The sequence below is a fragment of the Trichechus manatus genome, unplaced genomic scaffold (genome assembly GCF_000243295.1).
Source record: "Trichechus manatus latirostris isolate Lorelei unplaced genomic scaffold, TriManLat1.0 scaffold00154, whole genome shotgun sequence".
Taxonomy (NCBI): domain Eukaryota; kingdom Metazoa; phylum Chordata; class Mammalia; order Sirenia; family Trichechidae; genus Trichechus; species Trichechus manatus.
The window spans coordinates 1,067,745-1,092,125 of NW_004444090.1; the positions used below are offsets into that span (position 1 = coordinate 1,067,745).

At 36.5% G+C, this 24,381-nt stretch overlaps 1 protein-coding gene across 3 annotated transcripts in view; it reads right to left on the reverse strand.

The window, feature by feature from the left end:
- Positions 1–24,381, reverse strand: part of LOC101355222 (cytochrome b5 reductase 4) — an 86,064-nt gene that overhangs the window by 4,905 nt on the left and 56,778 nt on the right. For all 3 annotated transcript variants that reach the window (XM_004386041.1, XM_023740366.1, XM_023740367.1), the window contains 4 exons: positions 15,314–15,454; positions 13,741–13,893; positions 10,026–10,176; positions 9,655–9,741 (listed from right to left, as the gene is read on the reverse strand). In XM_004386041.1, the coding sequence (XP_004386098.1) occupies positions 9,655–9,741; positions 10,026–10,176; positions 13,741–13,893; positions 15,314–15,454 (532 nt within the window). The remainder of the gene's footprint in view (positions 1–9,654; positions 9,742–10,025; positions 10,177–13,740; positions 13,894–15,313; positions 15,455–24,381) is intronic.

Sequence of the window (24,381 nt, forward strand, 5' to 3'; positions counted from 1 at the left end):
TGGCACAGTGGTTAAGAGCTTGGCTGCTAACCAAAAGGTTGGCAGTTCAAATCCACCAGCCACTCCTTGGAAACCCTATGGGGCAGTTCTAATCTGTTCTATAGGGTTGCTAGGAGTCAAAATCAATTCGACGGCAGCGGGTTACTCTTCAGTTCTTAGCTTAAGTATCCACAGGGAAGCACTGTACCCCCTAGTCTAGGGTCCTTTGTTACATGTGCTATAGAAAAGTTTTCCTTTTCTTCACAGCCCTTACCTCAGGTTGTAAATATGTGGTCACTGAAACAATTATTTATTAATGTTTACCTTTCCCATTAGACTGTAAGATCCAGAAGAGCAGAGACAATGTTTGCTTTGGTTTTCATTGTATTCCTAGTGGCCAACACACAGGGGGCACTCAAATACTTATGGATTGAAATATATGAAAGTAAAAAGACGGTATGGAATTCAAATGAGAAAGAAGAACATCAAATCAAGTCTCACAATGTAACTTCAGATCATTTCTTCCCACAGGCTTAGTAATCTATTCAGTGAATCGATGGGCATGAGCCACAATACATTTAAAATTATATGTTGTACCTGTTACTTTTGCTCCATTTTACCAAGCACAATTAATTCTTCTCATTTTCAACAGCACCAGATCAAATACACTTCTACGTACTGCAGTGAGTAATTGAGCTATTTTCTGAAGATTAGCAGGAATTGACTATGTATTAATCTAAATCTTGGTAAAAAGCTGAAATGAACAGTTTCTCTTCTGATGGGGCTGGGGAACCAAATATCAGAACAGAAACAAGATGTGGCTGGCACAGCTGCCCTCACATCACATGTCTCAGCTGGTTTAAGGCTACCAAGAATTGATAAGTCTAGTACAATCAGCACAAACCAAATAAGAGTGCCACGCCTGGGGGCTAACAGACCAGTCTCAGCTCTGCTCCTAGACCCAACCTCCAGGTCTTATTATCCATTTGTAAAATGAGGTAGGGGGACTACGTAATCTTTTATAATTCTAATACTTATGATTTTACATTCAAAACCACCTACGGAATTATTTTTTATTTCTCACCTTCATGGTTTCCATTTAGTATTAGTGGCAGTGCTAATCCACCCTATACAAAATGTCTCTCCAATTATTCTCTTTTGCTAATCTATTTTTTTCCTTCCTGGCACTTAAAATTAAGATAACTTACATATGCAAAAAAATACTTAATGAATAAATAAATGATTTACAAAGAAGTCATACTGGCTAAAAATAAAAATTAGAAGAACAAAGCTATGTGATCTATGAAATTACATATAAAAATCTGTGTGAATTTTTAAGTGCATTTTTCTGGGAAGAAGACCCATAACTTGTCATCAATTATCAAAGGGAACCCAAAAGCAGCTGAAGAATCACTGTCTTAAGAAGTTTCCAATTATACAAAAACATCTGGATAAAAGATAGCAATTGCCCTGTTAAATTAAAAGATAAAAGATAGTGTCCTCTGGCTTTACTGCCAATGAGCCTATTCCTGGGATAATAGTTGCTAAGACATATGAATTAATGCTGAAGTCCCAGTCATCTGCAATAAGTACCTATTCATAATTTTCCTTTATTGGGATGCTAAAAAATAAAAAGAAAGGAAGAAAAAAGGCCTCATCAGTGGCACACTTTCTGTAGGCATCTACTAAATGGTGACAGATAACTGAGATCCTTGCATAAATGGTGTAAACTTACAAAATGGTCCCTGGGCTATAACTATTAGGCACTCAATGAAAAAAGTAAAAAGGCAGCATGTATACAATCTGGGGATATTATAAAGAGGTTGCCATTCTGTTTATGTACTTTTTTACAGGCTGAGAAAAGAGCTTAAACTGGAGCAGGAAAAATCTCATTATGACTCATGAATTCTTTAATGAAGAATTTCTTATTCCACACTCAAATATAGATGGTTACCGTGGAATCTTCTCTTTTGAAATTTCTGAATGAAGGCCAACTTACTGCTTGAAACAATTACAGCATGATTTGCTGGAGGTAAAGGAGCTCCTGGGTGGTACAAATGATTAATGCCCTCAGCTGCTAACTAAAAGGTTGGAGGTTTGAGGCCAGAGGGACCTCAAAAGAAAGGCCTGGAGATCTACTTCCAAAAAATCAGCCATTGAAAACCCTATGGAACGTAGTTCTGCTTTAACACATGTGGGGTTTCCATGAGTTGGAATCAATTCAACAGCAACTGGTTTATGAGGGGGATATTAGTAAACATTCTGAAATTCCTCTCAAACTGATAGAAAGGACTAGGACTCTTGAGAAGGCTACCTGCAAATACATAGAAATAATTCATAAGGTGCAAAGCAACACGGGAAAAACAGAGACAGAACAGACCTGCTTCTGATGAATGCTCATGTGCTATTAAAGGTTAATGGAAGTAAGTAAGCTTATAAAAAAAAAAATATTTTAAAGTACACTGATAGTGACTGGAGATGAAAATCTCAAAATAGAAATGTATTCAGTGTAAATTACACCCAAAGCCTCCAATCATTCAGCAATTTATCCCTCCTCTTCCAACCCAGCAGCTTCCAAAAACTACCTCCTTCATATTTCTTACACATGTCCCCTGCCTTCCCAGTTTTACTGGCACAACTCCAGATCAGGCCTTTATGTTTCTCGTCTAAAACACTGCCATAATAGTCTTAGCCTTAATCTGTGCTACACAGTGCTTCTAGATTACCCACTGCTGTCAAGTCGATTCCAATTCATAGCAACCCTACAGGACAGAGCAAAACTGCCCCACAGGGCTTCCAAGGAGTGGCCGGAACTGTCGACCTTTTGGTTAGCAGCCGAGCTCTTAACCACTGCGCCACTAGGACTCCATGCTTCCAGATTAGTTCTCCTAAAATCCCAAATCCAATCCTGCAACTTGTTTGCTTAAAAGCTTCAGTAGTTCCTCACTGCCCACAGAATAGTATTCCAGAATCTCTGTTGTTGTTGTTAGGTGCTGTCAAGTTGGTTCCAACTCACAGCGACTCTAGGACTCAGCTTTTCCTGCTTTTCTGGCTAAAGAAAAATATTAGAAACTTTAGGAAAACCTGCTATTTGCTCATAGAAAAAAGAGCTCACAAAAGAAACTACTAGGGGTTAAGATTAGCTAAAATACATATTATGGAACCATTTCTCAAAATGAATCTGATGAAATGTTAGTGTTCCTCCAGATGTTAGTGATTATTCCATGAAAAAAAAAAAAAAGGTTAACCTACCAAATAAACTCAGGACATACTGGGTTAAAACAAGTTAAATAAGTTTCTTCAGAATTTCTCAGTCTTTAATATGTCAGGCTCACAGTGAAACTTCAAGAAGGTAATATGGTATATACATTGTCCCTATTATTTAATCAGAGTCCTTTTGGAGGGAACATATGAACATCTCAAAGAACATATTCCAAGAAACACATCATTTGAAAAATATTTCCTGGGAGGGACAGACAGTGGTATAAAGGTCCAGATTAGGGGCCTGGGTATCTATATGCATCATGGGCTGGGGAAAAAGAAACGGGTTCAGGCACACTGTTCACTTACGCTTCTGGAATCATTAACTTTTTCTATCTTAAATGGAACTGATACATTGCTAGTCTCAGTACTGACACCAGAGCACAGTAATATAGTCAGTTGTTAGGTACAGAGCCTGTGAGCACTAAACGGAGGCAGCTGCAGAGTACTGCTGGACCTTCCTATGTCCACCTAATATATAATATTTATTTAATATATGAATTGCATTCAAGCTTTTCCATCACCTTATTTTAGCCTACCCTGATTCTTTGACTGTACAAGAAAATTAGAAGCGACCACCACTAAGACTTCTTCTAAAACTGATATAATAAGGTTTAATGGTTTTATTTTTACAAAGTTATTTCACATTGTTCTCCTCCATGCACTACATTTACTTCAACAAAACTGGACTCTGCTCTTTCACTAAAACACTCTGAACAGCTTGGTCTTCAGTCTTTGCTCATGCAATCCCACCACCCAAATTTCTTTTCCTACTCACAGAAATGCTAATTGTTTCCCAAATCCCAGCTCAAAAGGCCCTTCTTTCATGAACCTCTGATATGCCCACCCTCACTTAAATGGAATTACTTTTTCCTCTCCCTAGACTTCTACAGCAGATTATACATCTCCACTTTTCCCACTGCTAAACACATACTGCAAATAGTGAGCACATGAATGCTTAAAGTGATGCAAAATGACCTTCTGTTGGTGCACGTAACTGGGTATATAAACCCCCGTCCTTTGTGACACACTCCCTTGCTGCTGGGAATCCTTTCTATCTCTTTCCTTTATGTTGCAACTACCAACTCCATCTTTTCCAGAGAAAAAATAATTATATTAACAATATTAAGTGTTTATTCTGTACTGGGTGCTTTACCTTCCTAGAGACTACTTGTCAAAATGTACTAACAGCCTTAGAACACTTTGACTTAGTTATTCTTCTAAGTTTTTGTCCTAAATAGAGAAGTAGAGAATAACTTCTAATTACTACGTCTAATAGTAGGGGACTGGTTAAATAAATTATGCTATGCCCATATGACTTAATAGAATGCAGCCATTCAAAATCATGGTAAAGTGCAGGACATCTCATCCTCGGCACTACTGCATTTTGGGCGGGATATTTCTTGTTACGGGTGGGCTGTCCTGTGCATTGTAGGATGTTTAACAGCATTCCTGGCCTCTACCTAGTAGATGCCAGTAGCACCGCCTCCACTAATTGTGATAATCAAAAGTGTCTCCTGAGGGCAAGATTGTTCCTGGTTGAGAATTACTGGTTTAGAGTATTCTCTATATAGAATACTCACAATAAGCAGAAAATGTAGTTATAAAAAGTATAGTCGGTTTGACAGTGTTATTTTAAAAATACAAACAAAACAAAAATGGTACGTGTGTGCTTGTGTGCACAAAAATACAGACTACAATGTTGACGGTTGTGCTTTGGGTGGCAGGATTATGGGTGATTGTCTTCCTTGCACTTTTTTGATATAAATATGTGTTAACTTTATAAATAAGAGGGAAAAAATCAGCACTATTTGTACAAAAGAATGCCCTACTTAGCTTTACTATAATAAGGGTATTGCCTCCAAAAATAATGGCTTTGAAAGAGAAGAAAAATACTTGTTATATTTATATATTAAAAAATATTGTCCAGAAGACTATCTCTTTGTCAAACTGTCCACGCCCAAAATTAGTTCTGCAAAAGCAGAGAAACTCACAGAGCCAGTGCATTCTACTCAGGGTGGGTGAGGAGTAGGCCAATTGTACAAGAACAAGTCAACTGCGCCTCAAAAACGTTGCTCACATATTTAAAGGAAAGATACGTGAAATTTAATTTGGATTTCAGTTTTACATAGTAATTACCGAGATGCACTATCGCACATATTAGTCTTCCGTTTTTTCTCATTTGTCTTAAGAAAAATAAATGTGTAAGATTTTGCTAGATTTGGAATGCTATGAATTGAATCCCAACTGCTGGAGTTAATGGTCAAGTATAATAACATATTTGGATAAATTTGGGTAAACTTACTTTTTTTCAGTTCAAATTTTATTTTATGTTTAATAATACGAAAACTGACTGAAACAGAAAAATACTCTAAAAAAGTACTACTTGAGTACTTATTTTCTTGCAATTCTATTGAGCCCAGCAATGAGGGAAAATGAAAAGCTATATTCCCTGGACAGGGTGAGAAAATAAGCCAACACGTTATCTCATTCACTGTTGTACCACTGTATATGAGTCCATAGTAGGCACAAATGCTTCATGAGCTAATGAATGAATAATCTGCTACTATGCCAATTACTGTGCTAGGCACCTATATATGCTATCTTACTGATCCCATACCCAGACAATCCTATGAAGCAGGTATGGATATGAGGCTCACTGGGTAAGTAACTTGCTCAAGGTCATAAGGCTAATAAGTTTCCACTATATCATGTGTTTCTAGGAACTTCATTTGCTCATGATGTTATCTAGATAAACTGAGGACAAACACAGAATAGCTGCTGAAAACATTAGATCATATACTAGCCTCAGTATCCATCCTTACTATCTTTCTTTGTTCCACAAAGGATTTAGTAGAAGGCTGAGACCAAATCCTACAAAAAATAAGGCATTTCACTGTTTTAACTACAAAATCTAAGAGATTTCTTTTTTAATTCATAATCCAATAATAATTTAATCAAGAAAATTTCATCATTAGAAATTTTATTAGCTGAATTAGAAGTGACAGAGAGGAGTTAAGAAACAGGAAGGGGCGATTTAATATACAAAACAGCCTCGACCACTAACTAAAATACAGATATGACTAATTAAAGAAAAAGAAAAAACTCATGCCGTCGAGTCGATTCTGACTCATAGTGACCCTACAGGACAGAGCACAAGTGCTCTACAGGGTTTCCAAGGAGCGGCTGGTAGATTTGAACTGCTGACCTTTTGGTTAGAAGCTGAACACTTAACCACTGTGCCACCAGGGCTCCTAATTAAAATGACCTTATATTAAATCTGAATGTTTACTTTCCTTTTATGTATTGGGCTCAACAATTATTTTTGACAGAATAGTACTGCCAAATCACATCAATAAACTTTTCAGGCTAGGTTTCTCCTCTTCCTGCATAAAGCCTCAGATTATGGTAAAATTCCTGATGAATGTCCCAAAGCCACCTCATAAGCATGGCCTTTTTGTTTTCCAGTGAGACCCTGACCAGAGTCTCCAACAGCAAATCATACAAGGCTAGTAGCCAGTACCATAGAGTGCCTCCAGCAGGGAGAGAGCTAAGTCTTCCGGAAGATGAAGGAGGAAGGGAGGAGGGAGAGAGAGCACGTACACCAGCAAGCAAAGGAGAGCAGGCAAAAAGAGAACGAGCAGAAGGAGGATAAAGAGCGGCCAAGAAGTCTCAACACTATATACCGCTTCCCTCAGCAAACTGGAGAATATCACTCACCTGGTGAGTGCTGTTAGAGCCAGTCATCCAGAAGTGAAAAAAAGGGGCCTTTCCTCATCCTCAATACTCCAGCCTATGCAATTCCACCAACCCAAATTATGTAGACCAAAACAAAACAAAAACAGAGTTGACTATGTTAAAAGACACTTTATGTTCGGAGGCTGTCACCACATTCCTTTTTACCAATTAACTCTTCAATGATGCTTAACTCCTATTAACAGACTAAAAGTACAATGCCTAGTCATTAAAATAATGGTAAAATGGATTTTTTTTATAAGGGAACTATCTTAAAGAACACTTTTGTTGAAAAACTTCCAGAAATATCTTTTAAAAAACCTAGTTGTACCTGCTGAAATGTTTATTTTAGGAAAACAGAAGCTCAAACAGTTAATACAGAAACCAACCACAGGTATGTATGGGTCCTTTAAAACCACATACCTAAAGTAGGGCTTCTCAGTTTCCTAAGCATTTATACTGTTTCCTCAAATCCTCACAACAGCTTTATGAAGTAAGAAGGAAAGATGTCATTACTTCATTTTGCAGACAGAAACAGATCCAGAGAGCTGAGTAATTTCTGAGTAAAGTTTTAAGCTAGTGAAGGGTAGAATGAAATCTGGAATTTAGGTCTTCACACTTCTCACTAAATGCTATTACCAATTTGCTACCTTGAAAATTAGTGCAGAAGTTACTTGAAAGCCTAGGATTTTTTTTTAAATCTTATTACTTATTTCTTTTATTATTATTTTTATTGTGCTTTAGATGAAGGTTTATAAAGCTAATTAGTTTCTCATTAAACAATTAATACACATAATGTTTTGTGATATTGGTTGCCAACTCCACAACATGTCAACACTCTCCCCTTCTCGACTTTTGGTTCCCCATTACCAGCTTTCCTGTTCCCTCCTGCCTTCTCGTCCTTGGCCCTGGGCTGGTGTGTTCCTTTAGTCTCGTTTTTGTTTTATGGGCCTGTCTAGTCTTTGGCTAGAGGGTAAACCTCAGGAGTGACTTCAGTACTGAGTTAAAAGGGTGGCTGGGGGCCATATTTTCAGGGTTTCTCCAGGCTCTGTTAGACCAGTAAGTCTGGTCTCTTTTGTGTGTGTGTAAGTTAGAATTTTGTTCCACATTTTTCTCCAGCTTTGTCCAGGACCCTCTATTGTTATCCCTATACTTCTTTAAATCTTGCTCTAAATTGCCATACCACTACTGAAATACAGTAAATATTTTTAGGCTTATGTTTTATGTAGTTTGTTGTTGTTGTTAGGTGCCATCAAGTCAGTTCGACTCATAGCAACCCTATATACAACAGAACGAAACACTGCCTAGTCCTGAGCTATCCTCACAATGGTTACTAAGTTTGAGCCCATTTATGTAGGTAAGACTAGTAAATATTTCAAGGATAAATAAATAAGTTAATTTGTGGCTCAAATGCTTAAGCGCTTGGCTACTAACCAAAAGGCTGGCTGTTTGAATACATCTCCTAGCAGCGTCTCAGAAGAAAGGCCCGCAGATCTACTTCCAAATGGTCACAACCACTGAAAACCCAATGGAGCACAGTTCTACTCTGAAACACATGGATTCACCATGAGTCAGAATCAACTCTATGACAAGTGATATTTTTATTAATATTAAAAGAGAAAAGGAGAGCAACGGAAGATAGTGTGTGTGTTGTGGGGGGGAATCACAGCATTACCTTATTAAGTATATTTGGAAAATTTTCAGAAGAACCTGGAGCCCCTGAGACAGCTAACTGAGTTTCTGAGGTCTTTAACTCTAACCCTTAAAAGGTCTAAAATCTTATCTATACCATACTACCATAAGCACAAACATTTACTTCAGATATTGTGTACAACTTATCAAGTCCTGAAAGTCTTACAAATAGCTTTTAATGTTCACAGAAATGCTTTAGAAAGTTTGATGGCTTGTCAAATTCACTCTTCTTCTAAAATATACATTCTGAACTTCCTACTGCTTTCAAATCTCTTTAAGGAGATGGGGCGTATACCCATTTAAATTACCTTCTTATTTCAGTTGACTATGTTAGGGTTCTTTTCTCAATGAAATAAATTTTTCTCTTTGCTATTCTTGTTGCCTCATTCTAGCACTGTTTGGCTAGACTTGAACACTTTTCTACTGCCCATACCAGCATTTTCCAAAGTGTGTATTGACGACCACTAGGGACAGGGCTATTAGTAAGTGTTAATGCAGACAAACAACAAAAAGGAAGAGGGTTTTGGTAAACAATGCATTATGAAACCTCCTTCTTGGAAAGTACAATGGACATTAGCAAATTAAAATCTCTAAGAAATTCTGCAGTAAAGAAATCTGTTTAATTTTGTTTAATCCATCCTTATCAAATTTATTTGATCCACCTATTACAAGAAGAAAATTTTGAATTACCAAATTGGTTACACAAGACCCTTTTCAACGAAGCCCAACTCAGTGTAAACAACATAACATAATCCTAAAGTCCAGTATACATTTTATGAATACATATATGATGTCTCCTTGATCTTATCAGGCAGAATTTGGGGATGGGGGGGTGGAGGAGGAGCATTATCTATTACATTTAGAGAATCACTGATTAGTTTACTCTTTGCTTCTTAGTCAATTCAGCATTCCAACCAAAGAAGGCCAGGCCTTGACTGACTACACATGTATGAATAGTTAAACGCAGAGCCAATTCTGGTTTAATACCTCTCATCTTTAAACGTTAATTTCTCCAACTGGCTTCTCCAAATTATATCATCCTCTGTTTTATTGAAGAACATCAGCTTCACTTTCCTTAAAAGTTAAAAAAAAAAAAAAAACTATTTCAATTACATTTAAAATACGTCCGAATGGAAAGTCAAAAGGTGAACTAGGGAAATGTTTTTTTGTGCCAATTAGGTAACCAAAAGCAAACTGAAATGCAATAAAAGAACCAAGTTAAGAAAATAGTTGGGACTGATGACTGAAGGAATAAGAATATGTCTATTGAGGTCCATCGCATATTTAATCAATTTAGAATACTGTATACTAATTTAATAGCTTCACAAAGATAGTAATTAAGAAATAAAATTACGTACCTGAGACTGGGTATATTAGTCAATGCGAAAGTCAGTATTTTAACCATTGGTGTGAAGCCAGTTCCAGCTGCCAATAAAAAGAGATCTTCTAATTTTTGAATCTGAGATCTTTTAAAATTGCCCTCAGGACTGCTTATGGAAACATAATCTCCTAAACAATGAAATATAAACAAAATCAGGGGGAAAAAAAGCAGAAAAACTAGAAGGCTAAATTACAGTTGATACTTTTGATAAGCAACAAGATGAATGCTTAACTTGCAGACCACATCTCAGTTTTAAGGTATGTATGGAATTTTAGGGGTAATCAGTAGATTCCCAAGTATGTCTGCATTACGTCATTATAATCAAATTAATAATGAGGTTTTGTTACACTCATTTCCCAACATTATTTTCCCAAACCATCTGGAGCTCTAATTTACAAAGGACTGCAAAGTACTTATCCACAAACTATCAATAAAGAACTGATAGCTAAATAAAATTAAAAGCATCTCAAAAGCAGAGTCCATGTACACCTGTCTTGCATGCTCCAGGGTAGAGAGTAGATATTCACTATATACATATTGTTATGGACCACAAGAATAAGATTACTAGGAGAGAAAATTGAAATAGAAATGTATTCTAAAATCTTATGTTAGTATATGTTCTAACTTCTCCATCAAATCTTTGAAAATACCTATTGATTAAAACAAGAGCTGTTCTGAATTTAATTTCTATATAAACAAATCAAGATCAGAAAAGCAGTTGACTGCAGTTGGGGCATGCTACTTCCCAGTCTAGAAACAACAGAGTTAAGAAATCAGTGGCCATTTTCTACAATGCAGTTGATATAACCACCAAGTACTACTCATATACAAGAGCTGCCTTTGGGATTAGATTCAGAAATGTTCAATGTAATTTTAAAAACGAAATATAAAGCTGTTTACATTTTAAGAAATAATTTCAAATATTCTGACTTATTTTAAAATGCCTGGGTGCTCACATTTTTTCCTTTATTTTCCATAGCAGGACAGAAGAATCTTGGAGTAACTGATGAACTAAGTACTGTAAGGTAATACAAGCTCCTTGTTAGGGTTTGAAACAGACCAGAAGATTAGGAAGCAATCAGGAAAAAGCCAGTTGGTTCTTTAATGAAGAAGCCTCACAGGATGATATTAACTTGGTAACTTTTGACTATAAACCAGTCCTTCCAATGTCATAAAATTAATTAGACTCAGGCAGGGTAACTGATGTTAATCAAATTCACAAAAGATTAACATACACATACCAGAATGTCAAGTGATTTATAACAGCGGCTATATGTACATTGTGAGCTGAACATTACATGCCCCATCCAAAGCATTTCTTTCCCAGTATGAGAACATTTAAAGGCCAAATTGATTATATAAAAATTGCTTGGTAAACATGGGATTGAAAAAAAGATGCAGATAACTTGATGGGGTAGTTCATTAGGCCATAGTGAGGCTTCATGAGTCATCACTACCATACAAGTATACTACTCTCTAAGTGACACAAGTATTTATGCCATGTCTGTCTCCCCTGGATCAAGTTGAAAAAGCACTGACCTTGCTCTTTGAGTTTTCCTTTTCCATGCTCTAGGCTAGCTCTCCATTCTGCTCTACTCACAAAATCTCTATAAATAGGTTATACAGGTAATTCCCAATTTATGACGTATTTGAGTTACAACGAACCGAACTTATGACCACCTGTTTTTTTTTTTTGGTACATCTTATCATTAGTAATATGTACTATATACAGTGCTGCAGCATGTAATTTTCTGATGTTGTCATTCTCAGATATTCACTCACAGATGCTCAATTTTATGATTTACTGTTCAAAACATTGCCATATGGATTTAGTTTTCTAAACTAAATCAGGGGCTTCAGTTGCTTGAAAACATGGACCCAAATGCTGATAGCTTTGCTAAAGTCAATAGATTTGGGAAGCAGTGAGATGTTACTGCAAAACGTATGAAGGAAAAAAAAAAAAGAACCATATAGACAACTCTCACTAATTTTCTGACAAGAAATGAAGAAATGCCACCCCTATTCCCAGGAATAATACAGATAATCCAGAACCTTCCACAAGTGGAGTTATTACCACTATTGAAAAAATGCCAAAATCATCCAACTCTTCCTCATTATCAAAGTAAATTTTTATGATTTATGTATTTTTATGTATGTATGTATGTGCTAAAATATATCTGTAAGTTTATATGTAATATTTCTAACCCCTAAAGACAAATGAAAGTCAGATTTATAAAGATACTGATAATAAAAGGCAATAATAATGAAAATCAAAAAATAAAATTGAACCATTCGACTTATGTCACAACCAACTTACGATGGAGTCGCTGGAATGGAACCCTGTTGTAAGCTGGGGACTACCTGTAATACCGTCGGTTAAGCTTCCACTTACTATATTACAATCATCTGTCAGTCCTCCCTTCACAAAATGATAGCCACCTTCACTAGGTTTGTGGGTATTCCAAAATTCTTTAGGTTCATATCTGTATACAATATTTTGGTTTATGTAACCAAAGATGAGGAGTCACATCCATTATGTGTAGACTTGTAAGTTTAACTTTCAGAAAGCAACGTATTTCCAAATTGTGGTGATCTACCTCACTGTTACCTTAATGCACTGCTAACGCTGCCTTGAAAAAGAGGAGAGCATTTTTGCTACTGGGCAAAGGCTCTGAAAAGTTGAAGATAACAGAAAAATGAACAGAAGCAAAAAAAGGGGTCTCCAAATATTAACAGAGCTTATTATAGTTCTTTTATTAATTCTTTCAAAGAACATTTATTGAGTGCCTATTATGCATCAACTGTTATGCTAGGTAATAGAGATACAAAGATAAGATAATCTCTGCCCTTAAATTCAAAGTCTTGCAAAGAAGGAATTTATTTATTCTTACAATAAAAAAAAAAAAGTCTTAGTTATTGAAGGGTTCATATGAAGATGGCATCATAAAGGAAGTGATTTTACTTGGGACTTTAAAAAAAGGTACTTGATGAGTAGAAAAAGGGTTGATGGGCATCCCAGGTGAGGCAAATGCACGGACCTATGAATGATGACAAACTTGTGGAATGTGAGTAGCACGAGTGTTTTTGTGTAGCAAGAGAAGAAGCTGGAGAGTCATGGTCTTTGTAGGCCATGCCAAAGCCTTAATCAGTATATATACAGGGACCCATTAGAGGTTACAAAGCTGCAGGGCAACATGATTAAATCTATTCTCAAGGAAGTCTGGAGAAGGTACTGGAAGATGAAGATAGAGAGACACCACCAGTTAGAGGTAATTGAGAGACCAGTTAGAGGCCAAGAAAGAAATGATGAAGACTTAACTCTTGATGCACGGCAGAAGAGAGAGGGAGGAGAGATTACAAAGTCACTGGGAGGGAGGTAGACTCAATAGAATTTAGTGGCTGACTAGAATGGGGAGGGAGAAAGTGGGAAGACTCAGAAATGACTCAAGTCTTCAGAGTGGGTCAAGGATGAACACTGATGTTGTAAATAATAAAGATGGGGAATAGAGGAGTAAGGATAGGTTGGAACACACAGAGAGAGGATGACTTTGGTTGCGGACATGCTGACTTTAAGATATTTGAAAGACACCTACATGGAGATAACTAGAGGGCAGTACAGCATGTGAGCCAATCTAGAGCACAAATGAAGTAAAAAAAAAAAAAAAAAAAAACCCACACACAAAAATAATTACCAATCTGAAGATGATCAAGTTCTGGTGTGAAGAGTCCAGCAGGATAGATTTTGATCAAAAAGTAGATGTATTTATTGTTGGAAATAACTGGTTCCTGGAACTCTGAGAGTAAGGAATCAGATACAGGTGTATATGGCTTCACTATTTCTGTACCTAAAAAAGTCACAACAAAGAAATTAAATTCTAAAAATAGAAAAAGCTCTGAATGAAGATGAAGCATACAAATTTTATGATGCTATCAGTGTATATTTAAAACTATACACCTAGTGTATATATAATTCTAACTTTATGTTCTATATGTATATGACATATGTATACCTACTCCCAGCCTACATGTGCTGAAATAATTTGAACAAATTAATACTTTACTCATAATATAAAGCAGTCTATTTTTATTAAATGTGGCATAAACTAATAGGTATCCAGGTTAATAATTTTAGACAACCATCTGTTCCTTCAGCACATAAACTTTGTAATGGGCTATAAAAAAATGGTATCAAAGTTTACCATAGAGATGTAAGATGGTATTTACATAATAATTTCAATTATACATCAAACTTTTAACAATGGGATCATTTGGGGGAGAAAAAGGGAAGAATTTCACTTTTATATTTTGAATTGTTTTAATGTTTTAATATACTATATATTACTTGTAAGAGAATGAATAGAATGTTAATCTAACTACCTCTAAAAATATAATATTAGAAATTAAGGTAAAATACATACATATTCATGTTATTTTTTGGCTAGCCAGATTCCAAAGAAGAGTCATCAAACATTTGAAAAACCAAAGTTGTACACATGGCTCCCTGATATACACAAAAGTACTACATCTATAAATTAAATTACTTGAAAGTAACTGCACTACTGAAGATAGCCAGCTATTGAATGGTAACTTGGCAGTAGTGATAATGAAGACAAAAACTTAATAGTGCCATCATAATATACTATATCTATCAAATCCTGGCTGGTAATATGTTAAACTAATTGCTCTAAAAACACTACTGAAAGAAACCCAAACCCGTTGCTGACGAGTCAATTCCGACTCATAGTGACCCTACAGGACAGAGTAGAAATGTCCCAGAGGGTTTCCAAGAAGCAGCCAGTAGATCCGAACTGGTGACCTTTTGGTCAGCAGTCAAGCTGTACCACTATGAACCAAACCACTAGGCCACCAGGGCTTATGCAAATGTCACCTTTTGTAGCTTCAAAAGGTCATGAAAATGTTGGACATAACATTAAGAAGGGTATTTAAAACAAGTGAGATAATTTTAGGATGAAAACAAGAGAATAAGAATTCTTACAGTCAGGAATATATTTATAAAGCTCTTTATTGTGGTGGAGCCATTTCTCTGACCAGTGGCAATTTCTTAGTTTCATATGATACTGTGACATGGCAATAGTTTCAACAAGTAACTGCACAACATCTACAAAGCTAGAATCATTACTTAAATATAGCTGCCCAGAAACACTTATTAATAACTTAAATGACTGCTTCCTAAAGACATTAGTAGTGATTTTGAACTGCTTATAAAAGAAGAAAACATTCCCCAAAAGCCTCCATTTTCCTTACCTGTAATAGTTAGCTTGAGGTAAACATGTTGCCCAATTGGCACCTGAAGATGAGTGCTTGGTGGCAGCATCAAGCAGAAAAGCTTCGTATCATGAGTAACATCTTCCTTGGAAATTAACTGGCACTTTCTGCAGTACAAACCTAGAAAGTGATTTGTTTTCTTTTATTGAAGAATAAATTAAATAAGGAGTAATACTAGACCCACCAAGTGAAGCAGAGACTCAGCTTTCGCTCTTTAGGAAGCTTGAATTTCACTAAAATGTCTTATAATTTTTTAAAATTCATCAATATTCTGAAAATCTTATAGTGTTAATTTCTTCATTTTATTTCCTGATATATTTACTTTCTAGAAGCTGTAAATATTTCTATAATTTGAAAGATGAACTTTATTAAATGAATGTTATTTTCTCCATGTCTTTTATCATAGAATATTAAAATCATTATGATCTAAGAAATGAAAACCTAATTCTTCTTAAATTCATTTTTTAATAATTCCATCTTTTAAAATTTTAAGGCCTTATATTAACAGCTATATAATTAAATTATATATATATATTACATATAAATATCTGATAACAAATTTACATTCTAAAGTCTCTTCTTACATAATGGAAAAGTCCTAAAACTCCATTTAAGGTTTCACAATATTAGCAATATTAAATAATTTTAGAAATATCTATCTGATAAAGAAGGTAGGAAAAATATATGTTCTTGTGTCTCTATGTTTGTGTGTGTGTGTGTGTGTGTGTGTACATATACATATATTTACATATATAAAAACATTTTAACTGTAAAAACTGATTAAAACAAAAACTTTTACTTCTAGGGCATAAGTTTTGATTATCTAGAAAATTAATATAAGTGAAAAACTAGAAATGCCAAGCTTGTGGTACTAATATGCAAACAAAGAAAATGAATCTAGTATTTCTACAAATACTGGCAAGATTTGAAAATAACATCCTAAGCTCAGAAAATATTTGTATCTAGAGCAAAGTAATACTATTCGGTTTGGGAAAACTCTTTACAGAAGCTCTGAAAGCATTAATATTTTCACTTGTAAATTCTCTTTTGGGCATAAACACCATTGATGGTATTGGTTTGTTTCATTATTTCCTCTGTTATACATTAGTATTTATAGAGACATAAAGGAATCAACTTTAATAAAGCATTTCTTATTCTAATTATTCTCTTTCTTTTTTACCTAAAAATATTTAGGTAGGTGCAGAAAGACTTACTCCAGATCTTAAAGGAGGCGAGGACCCAACACCCAATAATGAATGCTTAGTGGAAAAAGAAATTCACATATAAACCTAAGAAATCACTTTGGCTACAGTTTCATTTAATTTCCCTTCTTCCATTCTCCCTTTTGCCTCCTGAAGACCCAGGTCACTAAATCTTTCCACCTGCTACCATAATGGCTCTGCATGTACATAAGTTTAGAGAGTATCACAGCACACAAAAATCTGGGGGCATCATTTCAGGTTACCCTGTTCTACTGCCAGGGCATGGGCTTGGACCAAATTATGGCTAAGGGTACCACCCTAAAGTTATCCTGGTAGGCCTATTCCAGTACTGGACTGACCAAAGGGTCAAAGGACATAGCCCCCAAGGAGATAATAAGGTTCAAATGATGTCTTCTTCCTTACCTCCAGGCCCTATGGGACCCAGTGTGAGAATACAATAAGAGACAAAGATACCATATGTCTAAGTATTTTAAAGTTACAAATCAGACAAAAACTATTAAGTAAAATGTTCTATGCCTTGGATATGTACCTTGAAATTCATTAACAATGTCCTAGAAGGCTAGGTTTAAGGTTAGGATTCTTGAACTCCTCAGAGTTCCATGCAGGAAGATGGCCGAGAGATGGGAGCTGCATTCCCACTGACTACGGCGTATCTCCCTTCTCTTCTCACTCATGGCTCTGTCTGATAGCGAGTGGGGTCTTATGTGAGTGTGGACACACCAGCTAATACTTTCAAGCTGGCCCATTAGCTTTCCCCATAAAAAACCTTGACGACTCCTTGAACAGACCAGGGAAGATGCCCAGGCAGACCCAGGAAGCGAATTAGGGCAATTTGGGCAGCGAATTTTGGGGTCCCAATATATGGAATGCCATGTTGAAGGAAAGGGCGTTAAATCCAGGTGGGCACTTCTTGGCCTTGCATACTCCTTGACCTGTGGGAGGGGTATGGCTGCAGGAAAGCCATAGTGGGGCCCTCTAAGTATGGTACCCAGGGCAGGTGTCCCTTTTACCTAGGTCTAAGGGTCACTTCCTTCAATCAGATATAGTGCATGCCCTCTGAATAACTTTAGTAATGGACGAAAGGATTCATCATCTGACCTGGTAACTTCTACTCTAGCATTTGCCAGAAAGGATATGCTATAGTAAGTATGTGTCTTTTAAACTATTCTTAAAACACAAGGAAATCTTGGCTGAGAGTGATTTACTGACTTTTCCTTTGGGGGAGCTGACACAGTCTTGCCTTATAACACTATTTAGGTAGGTAAACATAAAGTTTTACCTATAAATGGTTGCTATAATTTCAAAACAAACATTCTAAGTTCTAAAAGTCTTAAGAGAAGTTTAAGAAAGTTTTAATCTTTCAATGACACTGAAAAGAAAGATGGCACAGACAGAACGGAACTGCAGTGGACGAGGAAAAAAAAAAGTATAAAGCAGATGGTGCTGACTACTTCACTCTGGATAATACCATTATTTAAGTATCAGGATTTTGGCTTTGTAAGCACAGAAAATTACACAAGAAAATGAGAAATTGAAAATAAATGTAAGATGAGGGTAAAATAAAAACATAACACAAAGGTTTCTGCCCAAAATATCTAACTTCTTTTAATAAAATGCATGTAATGTTGAAATCCACAACCCATCTGTCACTTTGTTGTACTGTGGTGGCTTGCGTATTGCTGTGATGCTGGAAGTTTTGCCATTAGTATTTAAAGTACCAGCAGGGTCACCCACGGTGGACAAGTTTCAGCAGAGCTTCCAGACTAAGACAGACTAGGAAGAAAGGTCTAGCAAACTACTACAGACAATTAATCCATGAAAACCTTATGGATCACAACACACACTGTCTGACTCACCTGATTTGAATATGTTATCAAGAGGGATCAATTGTTAAGAGACCAACATCATGTTTGGTGAAGGAGAGGGTCAACAAGGGAGAGGGAGATGCTAAAAGCTCACAAATGGCTGCTAATATATCAAAATTGTGGCACAATTTAAAAATATCTTGTTCGTACTTTTATATCCTAAGGCTATTTACTGGGTTGTTGGTGGTAAATCTTTAAAACTTCCTTTGTTTGGTGATCAACATCTCCATATAAAAGGCAATTACAGTTAAATTAAAATGTTAGGTTGGGTACAGAAAGAGAAATCCAATGACCTATTAGCTTTCAACACACACACACACACACACACACACACACACACACCCGCCCCATGATCTTCAGCTTTGTGGAGAAAAAAAATAATTTGCAGCATCCCGCTTACAAACGGTAGTCTGGTTCCATTCCGAAAATTTTAAAAATTACCTATCACACTTGGATTAAAAGTAAATCATTTTTACCTTTGAAAGAGCAGTTTTAAAAGAAGATAAAAAAAAGAGTAGTTTCTCTTCTCTGATCAATGTTCTTTGTTATATTTGAGTCTTTCATGTAAATAAATTGTAGCTTTGACACGAAAAGGTATTGTATTAAAAGATTTCACCTTAAATGCTTATTTTTCATCTAAAATTCTTTTAACTAGGGAACTCTGATAAGATGCAGCCAGCATGCTAATATCCCATATAAGTCAATAATATTAGTAATACACATATTGAAAACCTAGGAACCACATAACCATTTGAGGTTACAGAGAACAAGTTAGTCATAACACATCGATGATGCAAGTATTCAGCTTTGCTAGTAGATTAAACAACCTATGTATTTTTGTCATGATTTAAGGACAGGAAAAAAAGAAAGAAGAAATTATCTTTGCTAATTCAGTCAAATAAAAACAAAAATATATCCACTAAGCTGAATCAGGTCCTTCTTCCTAGTCTTGTCTTTGTCTGGAAGCTCTGCTGAAACCTGTCTACTATGGATGATCCTGCTGGTATTTGAAGTATCAGTGGCATAGTTTCCAGCATCACAGCAACACACAAGCTCCCACGGTACAACAAATTGACAGACGAGTGGTGGAAGAAGGACCTGGTGATCTACTTCTAAAAAAACTGGCCAGTGAAAACCTTACAAATAGCTGTGAAACGCTGTCGGATATAGTGCTGGAAGATGAGCCCCTAAGATTGGAAGGTACCCAAAATAAGACTGGGGAAGACTAGAGTCCTCCTTAAAGTAGAGTCAACCTTAATGACATGGATGGAGTTAAGCTTTCAGGACCTTTATTTGCTGTGGCACAACTCAAAGTGAGAAGAAATAGCCACAAACATCCATTAATAATCAGAACATGGAATGTAGGAAGTATGAATCTAGGAAAATTGGAAGTCATCAAAAAACGGTTGCAGCAGTATATCGACAGGGAACTGCCAGAAATTCATGCTGGATTCAGAGAGGACATGAAACAAGGGATATCACTGCTGATGTCAGATGGATCTTGGCTGAAAGCAGAGAATACCAGAAAGATGTTTACCTGTTTTATTGACTATGCAAAGGCATTCGACTGTGTAGAACATAACAAATTATGGACAACACTGCGAAGAATGGGAATTCCAGAACACTTAATTGCTCACGTGGAACCTGTACACAGAATAAGAGGCAGTCGTTGAAATGGAGAAAGGAGATATTGTGTGGTTTAAAATCAGAAAAAGTGTGTGTCGGGGTTGTATTCTTTCACCATACTTATTCAATCTGTATTCTGAGCAAATAATCTGAAAAGCTACACTGTATGAAGAACATGGCATCAGGATTGGAGGAAGACTCATTAACAACCTGTGATATGCAGATGACACAACCTTGCTTGCTGAAAATGAAGTGAACCTGAAGCACTTACTGATGAAAATCAAAGTCCACAGTCTTTAGCACAGACTACACCTCAACAGAAATCCTCACAACTGGACCACAATTGGCAACATCATGATAAACGGGGAAAAGGCTGAAGTTGTCTAAGATTTCATTTTACCTGGATCCACAATCAACTCCTATGGAAGCAGCAGTTAAGAATCTATCAAATGACACACTGCATTGGGAAAATCTGCTACAAAAGACCTCTTTAAAGTGTTCAAAAGCAAAGATGTCACCTCGAGGACTAAGATGTGCCTGACCCAAGCCATGGCATTTTCAATCACCTCATATGCACACGAAAGCTAGACAATGAATAAGGAAGACCAAAGAAGAACTGATGTCTTTGAATTATGATGCTGGTGAAGAATACTGAATATACCATGGACTGCCAGAAGAATGAACAAATCTGTCTTGGAAGTACAGCCAGAATGCTCCTTAGAATCGAGGATGGCAAGACTTTGTCTCATATACTTTGGACGTGTTATCAGGAGGGACTACTCCCTGGAGAAGGACAGCATGCTTGGTAAGGTAGAAGGTCAGCAAAAAAGAGGAAGATCCTCAATGAGATGGACTGACACAGTGACTGCAATAATGAGCTCAAACACAGCAGAGATTGTGAGGATGGTGCAGTGTTTCGTTCTGTTGTACACAGGGTCGCTATGATTGGAAACCAACTCAATGCTACCTAACAACAAGCTGAATCATTTTCCAATGTGGAAACCCTACATCACTGAAAAATACACGCATGGCTCTAATTTCAAACAAAAAAGCTAAAGCTGATGCCATGGATTGAACTGTGTACCCCAAAAATATGTGTCAACTTGGTTAGGCCATGATTCCCAGTATTGTGTGGTTGTCCTCCATTTTGTGATTGATATAACTTTCCTAAGTGTTGTAAATCCTAATCTCTGCCTGTGGTTGATGAGGCAAGATTAGATCATGTTAAAGAGGATTAGGGTGGGATGCAACACCCTTGCTCAGGTCACATCCCTGATCCAATGTAAAGGGAGTTTCCCTGAGGTGTGGCCTGAATCACCTTTTATCTTACAAGAAATAAAAGGAAAGGGAAACAAGTAGAGAGTGGGGGACCTCATATCAACAAGAAAGCAGCACCAGGAGCAGAGCGGATCCTTTAGACATGGGGTCCCTGCACCTGAGAAGCTCCTTGACCAGCGGAAGATTGATGACAAGGACCTTCCTCCAGAGCCAACAGAGAGAGAAAGCCTTCCCCTGGAAATAATGGCCTAGATTTGGACTTGTAACCTACCAGTCTGTGAGAGAATAAATTTCTCTTTGTTGAAGCCATCCACTTGTGGTATTTCTGTTATAGCAGCACTAGATGACTAAGACAGCTGACTATGGTGGTTCAGGACTGAAGGAGAAATTTACAGCAGGGATAAGAGTTCATGGAAAGTCTCAGGCTATTACAGAGATTACTTGAACAATGATCATTCTATTTCAAATGGAGGTCAGCCGTGGTTCTCAGTGTCTTTTATTTCTTGGACTTGGCTTTTATCTAGATTACTATTAATTTTTCAATCACTACATAAATCAGATAATTTCATTTTCATTGTCTCTTTCCTAGTCTCTTCTGATCTCCTAGATCATACTATTATGTAATCCTCGTTGATATCTCTTCCTAGCTAATACCACAAAATTCAGACCTCCTGCTCTGGTAAAGTTAACCTATTTGACCTTTCCTACATACCACTTATATTCTTCTTCTCTACAACCTGCAAAATGCCTAGCACATTAAGTACTCAGTCATGATCTGAAGCCCTACCTGAAAAATCCTTCATAGTTTTTGCTTGGTTTTTTTTAAAGCCATGTACCCTACTTTTAAAACACTCTTCAAAATTTACCTTTCTAAGGACGTTATTAAAGATCAAAGCCATCTCTATTTACTTGGGGCTAACTCAGATTATCTTCAGTTTGTACTACATAACTTACACTTGACCTGCTTCTTTATAAAAGTATTCTTCAATCTCATGTTTGTATATGTTCTCTCTTCCATTTAGGGAAATAATTTCTGATACCTTTTGTTATATACCACAGTGCCTAAAATAGCCTTGTACATACAATGTGTTCTCAAATTAAGTCTGATCTTTTTCAAAAATTAAAATATTATCTATATTTTTATAATGCTAAAAAATGTAATAATTTTAAGTATTTAAACAGGGTAAACTGAATACATGCAGTTAGTTCTTCTGAACCCCTAAAAAATGCCAGCAAAGGAAACTTTTGTGTGTGCTTGACTGTTTTCTAAGGCATAAACCCATAAGGACAAAATGAATGGAAACGAGACAAAACCAACAAAACTTTGGGAGCTGACAGGGAAAAGAGATGACTGCTAACTGACTCAACAGACCCAAGAAAGCTTAATCCTACACTAGAAGTATGGAAAGCCAAGAACTAACCCATTTATAATACAAAATTCCTTTAAGGCTCAGTAACTGGCAGGACCAAGTGTGCAATCAAGGTTGAAGGTGGAATCAAGGGTGAAGGTGGGGCTGAAAATACTTTCTGGGATGAAAGTTCATTTAAGAACCTGTGAGTCCTCCTCCACTGAGAAGCCCTGCCCTACTTAAGAGCATAGCCACATGACTGACTCTCCTCCATCCTGGCAAAATATTATGTTTTCTCTCTAGAGAGGGTAAAATAAAGGGCCACTGGATTGGGTATATTAGGCAAAAACAGAAAAATTAATTCAAGTTTACAGACACCCCAGTCTTCTTTCCCCACATGGCTTCCAGAATGCTGGGTACAAGGTAGAAGATTGTTCACTTGAGACTCTGGCACTGGAGTTTTACCAAAGAAAGGATCCAGTTGAGTCACTTATACTGAATACTACTGTTGACAAGTCACACCCACATGCACAGAATTTCCAATCAGGTTTTAGAACTCCACCCTGAAATATGAGCAGACAGGTGAAAATGAGCAGACATTCAAAGAATGCATTTTATGAAAGACAAACCAAAACAAACCAGCAACAATAACCAAGCTTGGGGGGACACAGAGGTTACATAAGGAAAAGAAAATTCTAAAACATTATCAGTAATCTTTAAAAAGATAAGAGAAGCAAATAAGAACAGGATGCTAAAACAAAGGAACAGAAATCAAATGAATTCTTAAAAATTAAAAATATTATAGTAGAAATGAGTAACTCAATGGAAGAGTTAGAAGATACAGTTGAAGAAATCTCCCCAAAAGTACCACAAAAGGACAAAGATAAGATAGAGGACTGGTGAAAGAGGTTCAATATAAGAAAAATACTTCTAGAAAGTAAAAACAGATCATGGAGAAAGGAAAAACCAATAATTTGTCCCATAATGGAAGGTCATGAGTCTCTATATTAAATGATTAACACAAAAGATGAAAACAGACCCACATTAAGGCATATCATAAAATTTCAAAACACTTGGAACAAGAAGCAAACCCTCCCAATTTCCAGAGAAGAAACAGGAAAAAACCATGTAAAAAATCAACAAGTAGTACACTTGTAATATGTGCCCTTTTCCATATATATGTTATACTTAGATAACAAGTTTAAAAAACAAAGAAGAAAGGAAATGAATAATATCCTTTAGGAGTAAACTGAGAAACTGGTTTACTTATGTAGTAAAACAATAAACGTGTATTTTTTCATAGAAAAAAATCTGACATGCATACAAGGCATACACTTGAACTTGTTTTTGCCATCTTTTATAAAAAGGGACACGAAGGAGCAAATGGCTGGACAACAGTCAAAGCACAAGTGTGCTTCTCCATTCAAAGTAATGTTACCTAATGACTTTATTATTCCTAAACATCAGAGGCAGTCTGAAATGTAACCTATGTGTGAAAAGTAGGATAACAGACATAATGTCCCATTTCAACTACTCAGAGGCAGACATAAACCCTGGTGGCGTAGTGGGTAAGAGCTACGGCTGCTAACCCAAAGGTGGGCAGTTCGAATCCACAAGGTGCTCCTTGAAAACTCTATAGGGCAGTTCTACTCTGTCTTATAGGGTCACTATGAGTCGAAACTGACTCGACAGCAACGGGTTTGGTT